The sequence below is a fragment of the Sturnira hondurensis genome, unplaced genomic scaffold, assembly GCF_014824575.4.
Source record: "Sturnira hondurensis isolate 20B ecotype Veracruz unplaced genomic scaffold, ASM1482457v3 Scaffold0004136, whole genome shotgun sequence".
Taxonomy (NCBI): domain Eukaryota; kingdom Metazoa; phylum Chordata; class Mammalia; order Chiroptera; family Phyllostomidae; genus Sturnira; species Sturnira hondurensis.
This window is the reverse complement of record NW_028076767.1, coordinates 13740309-13757468: the sequence shown is the minus strand read 5'-3', so window position 1 is coordinate 13757468 and position 17160 is coordinate 13740309. Positions and strand designations below refer to the sequence as shown.

Below are 17160 nucleotides of genomic sequence, written 5' to 3'. Positions count from 1 at the left end.
AAATGTTTTGAAGAGGATAAATTTGAATTACCATCTTACCTCTGTTCCTCAGAATTTCTCTGTGACATGTATCACAGAGAATCTTTTAAGAAGATAAAATTTCTCATTGTTTTTAGTCATAAAATATTTTTGGAAGTAATGTTTATACTTAAAAGTAACATGTTTATTATAAAACAATTAGAAAATATAGTCAAAAAGAATAAGATAAAAACATAGTCCCATGATTTAGATGCAGTCTACTTAATTTCTTAAAATACATCTTTCAGATTTTTTCTGTATTTAAATATATCCTGTTTTATAACTGTTTTTCATTTACGGTATTATGAATATGTTGGTAAATATTTACCTATGACATTTTTAAAGTTGGAATTCTACTGTGTAGATATATACCATCATTTTTAGCCAGTTACTTTATTGTTGGTCATAACTTTTCTTATTTTTAAATGTTAATATAAATACCCTTTTTTTCCCCCAAAATTATTTTCAGGTTGGTCTTCCTGCAAAATCTGGAGTTGCTGGGGGCATTCTTTTGGTTGTCCCAAATGTCATGGGCATGATGTGTTGGTCCCCACCCCTGGACAAGATGGGCAACAGTGTTAAGGGAATTCATTTCTGTCATGTAAGCATGTTTTCTTAATGAAAATAACAATCATATAAGTTGAGCCATCCAATGATTCTATTTTTTTTACTCATTTTCATAGTTAATTGTTGGCACTCTTGCCTGCCAGTTGCTGGGTAGCCATGGAAGTACTCATAGAGGACTTCAAAGTACCTCTACCAAGACAGCTCCCATGTAATCATTCTCACAGAAAATTACATTTGTTCGAAACTTATATTTAAATATTTATTATTATAATTACTTTTCAGTTTCCAAAAGTTCAGCAAAAGATACTAACTTGGAGAAGTAACTTGAAACCCAACATAAATTCTAGATTATTGTAGCTTACTGTATCATCTTTAAACTTGCATGGTGGAATATCTTTATCCATAAGCTACCTTTAAAACTCTGGGGTTGTGTTTTTTGGGGGGTTGGGAGTCTCGGGGGGGGGGTTGTTTGTTTGTTTTTGTTTTTTGGAAATAAGCATTACAATATTTCTTTCTTTTTTTAATGCATGCTTTTTATTTTCTTTTTATTTTTAAAGATTTTATTTATTCTTAGGGAAAGGAAGAGAAACATCAATGTGTCGTTGCCTCTTGTGCACGTACAACTAGGACTTGGCCTGCAACCCAGGCATGTGCCTTGACTGGGAATTGAACCAGCGACCCTTGGCTTCACAGACATGTGCTCAATCCACTGAGCTAAACCAGCCAGGGCAGCACTGTAGTTTAAAATTGTTACTATACTTCACTGGTTCAGTATTTTATGTTGTGACCCAGCTCTTGCTAATATTTCAGTTTCTGATTTATTTACACTTAACTACTTCACAGGATCTTCTGCAGAGTCTCTTAATTAAAATTCTGATTTATTTTTCAGTTTTCTTATATTCTATAACTCCTAAAGAATAAGATTAGATTGTTTATAGATTATAATAGACTATAACCAGAATATTGTTTTATATTTCTGTGGTACTTTATAGTTATTTGGAAGAATTCTTTCATGTGACCTGTTACTATAATGCCTGTTTTATTGAAAATGAAAGTCATACAATTTGACTTGCTGAGTCCAATGATTGTGCTCGTGAGCAGTGATCTTATCATTTGTATTCACATCTTATTCTCATTTTTTTCTTCTAGATGTACTGTGCTGCTTTATTAACATGCAGCAGTGCTTTGCATGAAATGATAAAGTTGGATAGTATTAGTATAATTTGTTCAATTATGAAAAAACAATAGCCAGTGAATAGCTAACTTCTTATACCTGTTCTGTTTATTTACAGGATCTAGTTTCTCTGTGTAATTTCCATAACTATGATAATTTGAGACACTTTGCGAAAAAACTTGATCCTCGAAGAGAAGGTGGTGATCAAAGGGTAAGCAAAATTCTTAGATTATTATGAAATATATTTTGAGAGAGAGAAAACGAGATCCACCTGTTTAAATAAAATTTAGTTTAATTGGTAATGGCCTCATATCCTTGCCAATCACAAATGAGTGTAAACAAGTGGTTGACATTTTCATCCTGGACCAGTAATTTATAGATACTAAATATTGATGTTTTATTTAAATTGAAACTTGGTAGTCGAGCCGAGCAGCAGGGTTTCCTCTCCTCCCTTTTTTTTCTATTTTAAGCATTATTTTCTTAAAATATTTTACTTATTTATTTTTAGATAGAGGGGAAGGGAAGGAGAAAGAGTGGGAGAGAAACATCAATATGTGATTGCCTCTCCTGTGTCCTCTACTGGGGACCTGGCCTGCAACCCAGGCATGTGCCCTGACTGGGAATCGAACCAGTGACCCTTTGCTTCACAGGCCCTTGCTTAATCCACTGAGCTACACCAGCCAGGGCTTTAAGCAATATTTTAAAGCATTGATTCTGTTAAGACATGTTAGAAAGTGCTACATGGTATAAAAAGAAAGCCTGTTTTTAATCTTAATATCTGTCTTTTATAATCTTGAAGATTATTTTGACATAGATATGTGAAGAGGAGAGGGATTATAGTACTAGGAGAAACTTTACAAAGCCTCATAATAGGTTTTATAAACCACTGTTGATGAAATATTTTTCTATTAAAAAGTATTTAATGCAGTATTCCTGATGCTCTTACCATAGTATTTTCTTATCAGTGTACTTGGCTTCATATTATTACCCATATATTCTATTTCTTTAAAGCTAATATTAAGAGTCAGGACTTAAATTTCAGGAACATGATTTTTTTTTTGTCTTTTTATTCACTAGATCAAGGGACTTGTTTTGATTTGTAATTAAATTTCTTTGCATCCCATATGGAAAATGTGTATAGTAAAGTTACCTAATTAGACCTGAAGCACATATATGTAGGAAGAAAATATCTTAATATAAAAAAAGTGAAATTAAACTAAGTAAAATTTTCTGTCATTAGCTCCAATCTAATAATATATGAGAATTATGCAAACCCAACAGAATAGAAACTTACATGGGAGTCAACAGGAGTAACATGGAGCAAAACATCAAATGGTGGTGGGTGAAAATGTTAACCAATTCTAATAACATTCATTGAAAAATACGGTTTTGTAGCTTGGACCTTTCTTCACTCAAGTGCACTAATAAATTATGTATGTTGCTTGAACAACTAGCATTCCTTTGGACCATTGGACTATGAAAGTCTCCAACAAGAACTTGCTTTAAAAGAGACAGTGTGGAAAAAAGTGTCACCTGAGTCAAATGAGGACATCTCTACAACTGTAGTATATAGAATGGAAAGTCTGGGAGAGAAAAGCTAAAGAAATGGGGTTTAGTTTCACAATGTTCTTCATTTAACCTTTCAATAATCTTTAGCTTTTTTGCATACTATATTTATTTGAGGTTTTTGTGTTCTCAACTTTGAGTGCTGAAGCCAGAAAGCTATCTTTTTTTAATCTTTGTGTAAAAACAACAGATTAAAAGTGGATCTGTCAGTTTTTTAAAAGTATTTATAAATATAAAAAGCAAATTTACTTTATTTTAAAAAATGCAAAAATGAAAAAAAATTAAAATTTTTCTTGGTATAATTAAAAATTTAACTTTAGAGTTAAATAGTAACAGAAATTTAAAATAGTAACAAGCATTTAAAATAGAACAGAAATGTGTAATTTCTTGGTTCTAAAACCCACACATTGAATTTGTAAGTTTCATTACATTTTGTTTTTTCTTTTCCTATTTTAAAACTGACATGATGTCTGTAGTGGCAATAGAAAGTACTTTTATGATAAATAACAAAACTTTTAAAAAGGTAAAATAATGAATCCTAAATTATTTAATATAGCAGTAGTTTATAAAATTAGCTCAAGTTTACATTTTATGCCATTTTTATCAAGTCATGTCTTATGCCACTTTGTAAGTCATGTCTTTGCTTTTTTACTTTGCAAATCCTATGTTCTGTCAGAATTGTCATGTACAGGAGTGTCGTACATTACTAAAACATTCCAGCCAAAGAATTTCAGATACAAGATAATGACATGTTTCACTGTTAAAAAGCTTTGGTTACTCAGACAGAGCAATATTGAGTATCTTCAAGTGACATGTTTACCTGGCTAATTTTATTTTCATATTATTATCACTTAACTTTTCATGTTATATTTAAATATAAATGGTGAATCCTGGTTTTTAGCTTTTAATGATTTTATTCTAATTATTTCACAAATGTTAATGAATCTTTCATGATAAATTATAGTAACATCTCAAGCTGTTCTATTTGAACTCTTATAAATTACCTAGGAAATGAATTAAGTCAGAAGGTTGTAATAATTCTACTAAAATATCTGTTAGATATGAATCTTTTTGTTTGGTTATAAAAATAGAATATTGAGAATCAAAATGTATTTTTAAGAGGACTGTAAGTTCTGTACAACCTGATTTCAGATAATTCACACTATTTAAAGTGTGTTTGGCAAAGAGATTATAAAATTCTACAGGACCTATTCACACTTCTTCCATACTCCATATACCTCTCCACTTCTTCCCACAGTTTCCCAAAGCTTCAAGGTGTTTTTGTTTTATTTTTTTGTTAATTCATTTATAAACTTGTAGATTTTGGAGGGGCAGGGTGAAGTCTAGAATGAGAAATTGATAGTTTCTTAGTATCATGGCATATATGTGCTAGGGTAAAGTCTGTAAACATAAATACAATATAGCAAAAAAGATTTCATTGGGTCACTAGTGCAAATATAGATATAGAAATTTTTGATCATATGATATCTTGAGTTTGGGAACTATGATATTAGGGAAAAAAATTCCTCTCAGAGGTGTTGTTCAAAAGCCTTTGGAGCTATTGTAACTATTAAAACCTAGAATAGTTAAATAATTGTATGTTAAGTTTTAGAGGATTTTACCAAGGATTTTATGGCTACTTGAATGGTCCTCTAATGTACAGATGCATATCCTAACTGGATGCTTCTGGTTGTGCTGTTTATACCTCACTCTGCTATACCTTTGGACAGTGTAAGTTTCACCAGGGCCATTTGTGGCTTGGGGAACTGAATTGCCTTCACTGATAGCTTGCCAAAAAGGCTTTAGTCACTGCCTCCCCACCCCCCATGTGCCCTAAATTGTAAGTTTTACTTTATAAAATGAAAATTTAATGTTTAATATTTCGTCCACAAATTTCAAAATTGTTGTTAATTTGTGGCACTTTTATTATGTTGGTAAAGCTTAAATGTACATTGACCAGTGAAGCAAGGTTATCTAAGCTATTATGTTTATAAAATCTATTTTGTAGGACAGTATAAATGGAAGATGAGAGAAGATAATTGTGAATAGGTCCTTCAACTTTATGGTAAAAAAGAAAAAAGTCTTTGCCACATCAACGACATTATTTTAATTCCTTCCGTGTTTTTTAACACATTTTTAAATACAGTTCTTGAAAAGTACCCAGTTATTGTAGGATTTAATGTTTCAAGCCATAACTGATTCTTGATATTCAAGCATTTAGAAGTTAGCATATTTGTTTTTCTTTTTATTCATCATTAACATTTCATTTGAAATGCATATCCTTCTTGAAATACTTTATTTTTAGCATAAATGTTGTGCATTTTAATCTTCATGTTTGGATTAAAACATTTGTGTTATTTAGCTTTCTTTCATTTGCTTTGTACATTTAATAATGTATCTTTTATTTTCTAGTCTGCGTATTTTTTGTATTGTACAATAAATTTATTTTAAGCTGATTTTATTGTTTTTTTTTTAATGAAAGCATCTACAGCATTCTAAGTACAATTAGTTGCAATTTTAACTTTAAAAAAATTATCCTTTATGAAGATACTGTTAAAGTGCTTTATATTTTTAATTACTTCTGAGGCTGTGGTGAAGAGAAAACTAGAAATACTCAAAAGGGCTTCCTCCTTTGATTCTTTTTTTTTTTAATGCAGTGTACTGTTGGTGGAATTTGGGGTGGGTGGGTGGGTGGGAGTTTTCCTATTGGTTGTAGTAGGAGTATTGGAATAAAGACTTTCCTCCTAATTTTTTTTTCTATTTGACAACCTAAAACACAAAACACTATTTGCAGGTTCTTTGCTTTCCGAGAGGAAGGCTATCACTGATGTTATGGACTATGTAATCTGTTACCTAGAGTAGGAAAAACATATTGCTAAATCAAATGCAGTAGAATTTATATTAAGTGGGGTAATTATAATACCGAAATTTACCTTAGTTATTTTTAAGGAATTTAATTTTTTGGAAGAAACTAAAATTAACTTTTAGTATGTTTCCACAGCATGGTCCAAATTATCCTAGTCTTCATGAATTGTAGATCAGAAACAGTACTTAAATTTTTCTGTTTGATGAAATCTGCCAATCATATCCAAAAAAGACATCCCAAATACATGTTTTAAAACTATTTGAAAGGGAAATACTGTTGTTTGCAGGAATTGTGTTTATCTGTGGGATTTTTTTTCATAGAGTTCTTTTGGGGGCTAGTAAATGAAAACTGTATCATGGTATATTCAGTGTGAAATAGTTTATGATGATTTGCTTTAAAAGATACATTGGGTTTTGTTTTATGGTGGTGGTGGTTTTCAACCCATTTAATGCAAAGGGAGAGGTGGCCCAAAAAGCTGAATTATCTTGGATTCAGTGTAGAGTCTCATAAGCATGTACATATGGGGAAAGAACCACTCATATGTACTGATATGTCGGACTATATCATGAAAATTTGTATATAATGTACATGTTATATATCCATATGTTTATGTGTGTATCTGTATATGTGTGTCTATTTTTCCATCCGTCCATCCCTATTCATCCACCCATCCTTCCATATTCTGCAAATCGGCAGTTCTTTCCATATAGTATGTATAAATGATTCATCAATCTATTTCTCTTCCATATTTTGTAGTAAAAGAACTTCTAACATTTTTGCTGCCCCAGAATTTATAAAACATTTTATTTGTTCAATTGAACTTTAATGATATATGGTTTCTGTTGTTGCTCCTGTTCACTACCAGCACTATCAGGATAAAAGAGTAACAGTATTGGGGAAATCCATAAAAGGGAAAAGCAAGTACATCAGATTTCACTTGGAAATTGACTGTAAAACAGTTTTCAGAATTTATTATGTAGAAAGATTGTATTCAACTTAAAATAATATACTCAACTTGAACAGTTAATGGAATAGTTCATTCTAAAAATTGTGCAGTTTTTAAGAGTTTACTGTTTGTAAAATTTTGGTTTTTCTCCATTTTTAAGAAAAGGTCTTGAAAATGCTAGCATGCATTTCATAAAAAGTAATGTGATTTCTGCTTAATTTTTTCTTAGTTTTTTTATGGAATTTAATATTTATATTGTGTAAAAAAGCCAAAACTAGCTGTTGCAGGTGCATGCAACTTGTTATGATGCGTCATGGCACATCCCTCGGATTTTCACTTAGATTTATTCAGAATAGACTTTACTATAAACCATTTTCAGGGAGTACAAGGACAGACTTATACCTGAACATACATCCAGGTATATGAAGTTCACCACTTTTATTTCAGATTATAACACAATTGAAATATTTGTTTCTTACACTGCTTAGAAATAGAAGAAATTTAATTCAATAGGGAGAGGTTCTTTCCCACCACTAGCCACCACAAGTAGTTTATTAATGTGAGTGCCATAAATTGCATATGACTTGAAGAAATTTAGAAATTACACAGTCTTAGTCTGGACTGGCTTTTTTAAAACTACTATAGGGCATCGAGGGCAAAACCTTCCCACAAAAAACAGCTGGTAAAATTTGGTGTTTCTTAAAGTCCTTAACTTCTTAAATAGTAATACAAAAGATACATTTTAAACAGGTGTTAAGTAGACTGATCACACATCTTTTTTATTTATTTAATGTGATTGTCTCAACTGTGGTCTTAAAATGTTCTTTTTGGTTTATATTTTCTGAGTATATATTGAAAGGAATATTTTAAGGTTGACTTAGTTTATCATTTGTTTCGTAGATTGTAGGTGCACTTTAGTAATTTTTGTAACTTGTAGCTATAGAGGTTTTCAAAACATACAAAATGTGTAAAGCCTGTGTTGATTGAAACTTTTGTAATGGCTTCCTAACCCATTAATTTTAGGTGCATTACTTTTTTGGTAGTGTTTGTAGTATTTTGGCATAAATTACAAAATACTTAGAACTGTTATGTATTGGTTAAATGTAAAAATGGACAAATTATGATCCTTGATGCTGATTGCTATGATAAACTCTATAAGCAGTTCAAGATGTAGGATCATGGGGAAAACTAACGAAATGACAAATTCTGGCAATTGATCTCAGAATACTGTTCCTAGATATTTAACTTTTTATCTCATTTAGCAATTTGGAAATACTTTAGCTAAAATCTCAATGGTAACAATTTTGTGTCCTTATTTTTAAGCCAAATTTTAATATCTGGGGACATCATTTTTCTGGGCAATGTATAATTAAAAACAATGATTTTTTCCATTAAATATATATACCTGCTGAAACACTTTCAACCCTAATACCTCAGATGATTAAAATTATCTTGGAAAGCTTGTCGTTTGAAGGGCAAAATTCTTACCTGAAGTAGTTTTAAATATGTTTTCATGTAACATTCTTGTTGATTTTTAAAACTATATCATCTTTATTACATATTTTATTTTTTATGTATTTTATTATATATTTTAATATGTTTTTCCATTACCATTTAGTGTGATTTTTGTGTATAGAATGAAAACCTTCTCTGACCAACAATTTGACTTGGAACCCTGAGTTATAATTTTAATTCATGTTCTGTCAACATCTGAAGAGCTTGCTTTATTTATTTATTTTTGCAGTTTATAACTTTATTCTTTTTTATTGTTCAGTTATAGTTGTCCCCATTTTTCCCCCATTACCTTGCCATATCCACCCTTCTACCTTCCACATTAAGTCCTGCCCCCCTGTTGTCTTATATCTAAAATACAGTTCAGCCTCTCTAGATCTTTGATGTTCTGTGATTTACCATAATCTTGTAATTTATTAGAATCACATAATGCAGCTTGAAAGTAATCTTAAAGGTTATCTGGTATAAATTCCCACTGTACCCACACTCCTTTTCCAAGTTTCTTAACACCTTGCTTTCTCAGTTAACATCCTTAAAATTTTTTTCCTCTTTTCTGATGGGTTGGTCTGTTTTGTGTTTTGTTGGGTCAGGCTCTTGTTTGTTGTTCATTTTTTAACAAGACATGTAATTGGCAGTAGGTAATACAAGTTATTTGGGAGACTATTCCATCAGTGTTTATTTGAACTGCTTAATTGTATTTTTCTAGTAAGCAGTCATATGTCAACAGTCTATAAAGACCAGTAAAGTTAGAAGTGAATGGTAATTATACAGTAGTTCTAAAAATAAACATTACCCTGGAAACCTTTGAAAGAAAGTGTAGCAGAAATGTGACTCTAAAAATAAATGTTGCAACATTGGCTTTTAAAAATAAATTCCATTGGGGTTAGGTTAAATATATATGTAAAAAGATTTTCACAACTCATAAACTTTAAAATTAAAGTTTATGAGTTGTGAACAAGTATTTTTTTATAAATCATCCCTTGAGGGGATAGCATAAAACTTAAATCTTGACTTATTCCATTAAATGAGAATAATGATGTATGAAACTGTGGTATAAATTAGTAATTAAACTTCATTCAAGAACTGTTGTTTTTTTCTCACAGCATTCAAAATTAAAGATCCTAATTGAAAAACTCAAAATATATTAATTTCAAGTATTCTATCACAATTCATTTTTGGCTAAAAATCAGGTACTTAAAAATTATATCGAAGTTGCTCATAAAATGTGTTTTTATTTTCAAATCTTTATATTGCTGATATGTTCGTTATCAAATCTTTTAATACTGACATTTGCTGTTATAGTTTTCTTCCAAGGGTTAAAAAAAATGTGTTCAAGTCCAACCTTTTTTTTCCAATATAATGTAGCCTATTGTTGATAATTTATTATTTCAACATTGAGCTTCAGATACATCCATCTGTGGGTCCAGTTATATGCACAAGATTTAAGATTTAAATGAAGAAATAACCTAAATAATATTGTTTCTACTTTGGACTGAGATAAATCTTACATTTTCTGCACAATGAAACCTTATTGATATCTCTTGATAAAATGACAGAACAAGTGATTTTGTTAAAAGTCTTTGGTGACTAATACTATTAACCCTCTTTAATCATGCCAATAAAATATTCCTGCCTTAATTTGTCTCTCTTTTTTTTTTACCTGAAAGAGAAATTTTAGAGAATGGGTTTAAAGACGAGGGGAAGAAGAGCTTAACTTACTTTGTATTTACTTGTTTGTGAAGTGTTTCAACTAAAATATACTATTACAACAGAACTTAGAGAATGTATGACTTTTCTTTTTCACCTAAAGGAGAAACAAAGAACAAACAAAACTAATTTGCTATGTTTTGGGCCAAAAAATAAAAACTTAAGAAACTTTAATTTTTATTTTGTCACTGTCGTGCACTTTTACTTTATATCCACCATATACATCTGCCACAAAATCAGCACTGTTTATTGGCACCCCTGTGCGTTGGGCTTTGTCATGTAATGGTCTGCTTACTCATGTGTTAGTTCATTACCAGGTATTTAGGAGCTCTGGATGGAGGCTTGCTGCTGTGTTTGCATATTGAGTCTTGGAGTTTTTACTTTTCAAAACTTATCATTCAGTACTATTACGAGGCTTAGAACTTTGTGTTCATAATTTAGGGTGTTTTGCAAAAGTTCTTAATAGTTTGAAACTGATTTACTTAGTGCTTTTTGGATTTAAATAGCATCAGTGAATGCTTAGTGTTTGGGCATAATATCTGGGTAGATAGCCCAATGTGATAGACCATAGACATGAACTTTTGAGATCTGTTTTCTACCTCAAAAATCCCTGTAAATTTTTTTTATTTCATAACATCTGTTTTAATGTTTTTAAAACCTAGTGTTTATCAGTTCTATGAGTAACTTTTCTTTTAGAGGTAGAGTAAATTAAATTGGCTTCAGGAAGATGTACCATTCTAAATCATTCTGGTGTAGGACAGCGAACCATAAGAGTTGATCCCTTTAAAAACCTTAAATAATAGGTTTCAAATTACCATACATATCTAAATTGGCAATGATGTAAAATGGAAAAGGATGTCCCATCCATACCTTGTTGCCTGTACCCAAAGACCTTGGGAAGTCTCAAAGTTCCTTGTCAGTCCCTTAACACAGGAAGCTTCGCAGGGTGCAGACTAGAACTCAATGAACAGTGATTAGTCTTCAAAAGCGTAGACAAACCCAGGTAATGTGGGTTTACCCACGCAGTCTAGTTTGCTAACAGAAAATCCTATAGTTTTTTGTAGATTCCTACTTTTACTTCCAATGCCAAGAATTTCAGTCAACTCTAGCAATGAGGTATGCACAGTACACCATCAGCAGAAACAGTAATATCAAAATTTGAGTAGTATGGCTTTTAGGATTATTGATAATGACTAGTACTTATTGTGGGTTAGCCATCAGTGCAAAGCATGTTTTGAGAATTTTTCAATATTCAAAAAGTCTATGAAGTAGGTATTATAATTATTACCTATATAGATTTATGTAGGTTGTCTAAGTTCCCTAAGATCATTTAGCTTTTAGGTGTATAGAAAGAACTAGGATTTGCACCGAGGTAGTCTGGTTCCAGAACCCATCCTCTTGACCGCCTGCTACTACAACCAATGGGTCCTTGCTAATAAAAATGGGATACTCCATAAAGATACAATGACACAACTTTAGAGTGCCTTGATAGACTAAGAATTTGGAATCTTTATATTTAAAAGGTTATTCTGTGATAATTTTATTTTTCACTATATGTATGATGCAGGCAGTGCCTTCATCCCATATTACCAATATTCTGTGATTTTACTTTATGCATATATGTATTTCATGCATAGAGAAGAGATTCACATCTCCAGAGACCTATTCACAAATTAAGTGTGATGGGAAACTTGGGGGACTTTGCTGACATGATCTGACGTAATCACATTTATTTTCTGAAGTGTTGATCCAAGCAGGAAAAGCCAATATTAACTGCAAGTGAAGTGGGAAAATCCAGTAGTACTTGACTACAAGATACAAAATCAGCCCTAAATCTTACTATTAAATTTATTCCTTAACTCTATTGTAGATGTAAGTGCTTTTTATTGCTTAAAATATCTTCCTTGTATATTCCTACAGCATTAAGTATAAATTAGTATGTTGGTACTAAAGACTGGTGTTTTATTGTAATTAAGATTTTAGAAGATGCATTTTAAAATCCTTTTGTTTGCCTTCTCTAAATGTCTATCAGCTAAACTCAAATTCATTAAAATATTTATAAACCCTACCTTTTTAGAACTTTTTGTAGAGCTCAAAGTATGGGCTTTTATAAGCCATATATATACTAGACAGTTTAGAATGTCCAAAAATGATTGTATTTTTTCACATCTGCACTTGTTTTTAGTATAAATTTTTTTTCTGGGAAATCAACAGAACTATAATGATTCAATGATGAAAAGATGACTTTTTAAAAATCATTTAGAGCCATTTACAATCATCCTTGTGTATATGCTTGAGTTCACATTTAATGACTTAAATACAGTATAAGCAAAACCACAAGAAATAGGCCATGTATATTGGACTGTGAAGAAACACAACTCTGCAATTAAACTGTATCTAAAGTTACTTCTACCTATTCTAGCTCCCTTACTCTGGCAAGTTGGGGGCAAATGTACCTATTTCCAATTAAATTGTTCTCCTTCCAGTACTGCTTTTGCAGCAAAGTACAATGGTACAAGAGTAGTCAAATACCTCATTCTTTTTACGAAGTTGCTTTCCCATTTATGTTGCTATAAGGAAGTGGCCAGGACTCTTCAGGTTTCTAGGTTAATGTTGCTAGTCCTTGTTTTACTTACCAAACAATTTTTCATCTCTTAATATACCAGGAATTTTGTGTTCTTTATTATGTTATTTTTCTTCATTTCAGGTACTATAGTGTAGATCTCCCACCAATGTCCAAGATTAAATCCCTCTATATAAATTAAAATTTATAACCTTTAAAATTTTTTCCTCTCTACTAGGAACCAGTTATCCCTCACTATTTCATGAGTTTTGTTTAAACAGCATGCAACCAGAATTAGTTCAAATACTTAGCCCATTTAATGTGATGGAGTTCAGATTTTATATGAATTAACCTCAGTATTACCCTGTTCATTATTTGTCCACTAATTAGTTCTTTGTTCTCCCAATATTTATTTCTTGCCTTTTATGTGCCAGGACTTGCAATGTACTTAGGATATGCAGTAGTTAATGAAACAAGCATGATCCAGCTCTTGGTGTTTGCAACCCAGGAGGGGATGCAGACACTGAATAAATAATTGCTAAAATAATTTAAATGGTGATAAATGATTTACTATTATTGATACATGTAGATCTAGTTTATTTTAATCCATAAAGGAAGTGAAATGACACCATTTTTATGACCAAAGTAGAGTTTATGAGACACTGTCCAATGTAGTTCAACTCTAAGAATGTGCACACCCATCTTCAATAAAGCTTCCCTCTGGGAGGAAGGGGAAGGGATTGAGGAGGGGAGGGTTAGTTAGCTGCATCTTTAACATTTTATTTTCTTTTAAAAATACTTAAGCAAATATGATGGTGATAAAAGAAGTATGGAGTGCTAGGAGAGGGTATAGCAAGAAAACCTTATTTTATCTGGATGAGTAGGTATGGTTGGTTTTCCCTGAAAGGTGATGGTTAAGTTTTGAGTGAGTTAAAGGGGGATGGAGTAGGATTAACAGGATAGTCTGTCTTGAAGGCCCCAGGACAGGAAAGAGTTTAGGATATTTGGAGAAGGTGGAAGAAACAAATGTGCTGAGAAAGGGAGGCAACGTGAGTGGGAATTGTCCTGGATGAATCTCAGAGATAAGACCATGTTACGTAAGGTAGGCCTCATTTTAATGTGCATTTGAATTGTTCATGTGTCTTAATTTTCAAGTGCAGATTCCCAAGGCCCAGCCCTTGATTTTGATTTTAAAATTTTCATTCTTAATGATCATCATAGGTGTTTGTGCTGTAGGCAGCCCTGTGAACACAGTTTGGGAAACATTTGTATAGGGTTTTACATCCCATATTAAGAGCTTTGGACTATTCAAAGTGCAGTGGGGAACTTAAAAGGCTTTTAAGAAGGGGAATGACATAATTGGTCTTTTAAACACGACGGAGAATGGATTAGAGGAAGACGGAAGTTGAAGTTCTGGGCCTGAGATGTGGTGTGATGCGATGGTGGCTCAGAACAGGAAAGCCAGAGGTGAGCAAGGCAGGTGTGGGTTTTCAATATGACAGTAGAACAGCCACTGCTGTCTTCACCAGGATGGAGAATACGGGAGGAGCAAGCTTGGGGTACAGGGAAAAGTTACTTTTGGTGATTGTAACCAGGGTATGTTTGACTCTCCGTATCAGGAGATGGATTAACAGTGGTTTAGACAAATGAAGTTACTCTTTAATGTAACAAAGTCTGGGGGCAGACAATCCAGGACTAGTGTTATCAGCAAAGCGCTTCTGCTCTGACCAAAGTCGGTGTGTCAGCATCAGGCCTCGTGCCTGTCCCCTTGTAGTCACAAGGCAGCTCTTCCACCTTTGGCCTCACTTGTATGATCACAGTGGAGGGAGAGAGGAGAGAATGCCTCTAAATCAGATAAAGAAGTTTTACAAAAACTCATCTTGACGCACTGGCCAGACTGGCTGCAAGGGAATTTAGGGAAGTATTTTTAGTTGAACAGGTTGCTACCCCTAACAAAGATCCTGTTAATGTGGATCGGGTAGGGGGTGGACAATGATAGGCAGTTAGTGTGTGGAAGGTAACTTCTGTCTGACATGTCTATGTTTGTGAGCTATCCAAGTAGTTGTCAGACACAGACCTCAAATTTAGAGTGGTCAAAACGAGATGGAGTTTTGTGGGTAGTCAGCATGGAGAGAGTAGCTTCAAAGCTACTTGGAAGTGTGTGCGATTGCTCAAGGAGACCATGTAGAATGAGAAGAAACTTGAATGAACTCCCATTTTGAAAGTAGGGTAGAGTAGGGCACCCACTAGGGAACACTGTTGGCCAGAGAGAAAAACCCTGCATAGTGTAGTATCAGAAGTGAAGGAAAAAGTATCTCAAGAAGTAGGATAAGTATTAAAAGTAAGATGAAGGGTCCATTTACGTGATGTTCTTAGTTTTCTTGGTGTTAAAATGTCCTTTAGTAACTGATCATAGTACGTGGTAAGGTGGTTTTTATTGTTTGCATTTGGAAAATAAAAAATTGATAGCCCATATTGGTACCCTCCTCTCCCACTTTTAAATTTCTTTTGGCTTTGAGATTGAATTGTCATTCAAAGAATGCCTGGAGGAGGGTAGGTTTGGCTGCTGAATGGAAAAGAAGTAAAGAAGGAGAGCTTGAAGTAGACATGAGAGAGGAAATGGCCAGTAACGTTAGTCTCTGGAAAGAGATGAGCTCTCAGCACAAGTAGAGAATTGGGTTTGTTTTATCTTTAATAAAATAGGACCTTGAAAGCCATGCAGGTAGGTTTGCAGACATGGGAAGAGGCTGAGGAAGTTTCTGTCCACTGGCGTCTATTTTCCTGCAGAGTACGAAAGGAGACTTTCTCTTGAAAAGGAGCTATGAGATTTCAGGGTATAAGAGACGATAGGAAATGTTTGATCTTGGAGAGAGTGTTGAGGGCAGTGTTGGCAATGTCAGAATACTCTTGAGGTTGGTTGTCATGGATTTGTAGGGATGGCAATCTTCTCTCTTGCCCCCAAACCCTCCCCCACCCAATCCAATGGCTGCATCCTGAATTTGGGTTTAGAAACTGCAGAAAATCAGGCAAGGGATTTAGAGCATTTACCGGAAACATTTTAACAACAGGCTTTGGGATATACTTCAGAGGCAGCCTACATAGAAAGCATCCTATTAGGGCTTTTTTCCCTGAAAAATTTGGTTCTACTTAAAGAATTTCAACTCTTAATAGAGATTACACTGACGAGTCTTGTGTATGATTTTGCCACATCCATTCTTTTTGATTCACAGCATAAAATAGTACTGATAAGAATTATAAAGGTTAAAGATGAGTGTTAACTATGATAAGGCCCTGAGAGTAATGCTGAGTGATTTTTTTGGCATGCACACACAGACACACACATGCACATATATACACACATATATCCCCCTCGAACATTACTTTGCTTTATTTTGAAGGGTCTTAAAAATCTATTCTCCAACAACTTATTGTATTACATGCTGGAGGAACATGCCATTAAAACTTGAAAAGGAATCAGAATGTCTGTGAAAGCACTTTGTAAAGTACATAGCACTAGAGAAACATTATTGTGCCTGTTCTGTGTGTCTTGTGCATAAAGCACACGTTGGACTTTCCAGAAAACGATTCTGAATAAACATTAAGGAATGTAGAGAAATAAGTATGGCCTTCTGAAGACCATTGAAAATGAGGGATTTATTTCCAAAATGAAGGCAGCCAGGATGTATTGTGCTTGGAATGACTGTAGGATACTCATGTCTACGTGCTTGCCTTTGTAGTAGTACGCAGGTGTGTCCCAGCTGGCTTGTAGTCCAGGTGGACTGTGAGTGCGGCCCAACATAAAATCATAAATTTACTTAAAACATTATGATTTTCTTGTGATTGCGTGTGACAATATATTTAATGTGTGGCCCTAGACAACTCTTCTTCCGGTGTGGGTCAGAGATGCCAAAAAGCTGCACATCTCCAATAGGGTGTGCAGAGGAGAGAGAGGCCCTGTAAGTTGAAACTATAATTCTGCCTGTCACTGCTACAACTTTGTTTTGTTTCCCAGCAGGAGGAGAGCCACATCTCTTTTCAGGAACTTCTTTGTGTTTATTTTCTTTACCAGACTGAGAATCTTTTGGTTCCAATGGCCCTGCTCATGATTTTTTTTTTTTGAAGTAATACATGTAGACTTTTGCTGACCAATTTCTTCTCTTTCTTAGTCTTCTTTGCTTTTAGTTTTTTTTGACTCTTTGAGGTTTTATGTGCTTGGTTTTTATTAGTTAATAACTGTAAGC

The 17160-nt window shown here is 33.2% G+C and overlaps 1 protein-coding gene across 3 annotated transcripts in view; it reads left to right on the top strand.

Annotated features, from left to right (window-relative positions):
• Positions 1–17160, top strand: part of GLS (glutaminase) — a 75274-nt gene that overhangs the window by 42774 nt on the left and 15340 nt on the right. Inside the window, exons 13-15 of one of the 3 annotated variants that reach the window (XM_037043746.1) lie at positions 488–619; positions 1878–1970; positions 3214–5781. In XM_037043746.1, the coding sequence (XP_036899641.1) occupies positions 488–619; positions 1878–1970; positions 3214–3360 (372 nt within the window). In that variant the 3' untranslated portion in view covers positions 3361–5781. Of the gene's footprint in view, positions 1–487; positions 620–1877; positions 1971–3154; positions 5782–17160 lie in introns of those variants that run through there. The other 2 variants (XM_037043747.1, XM_037043744.1) reach the window with 2 other exon arrangements.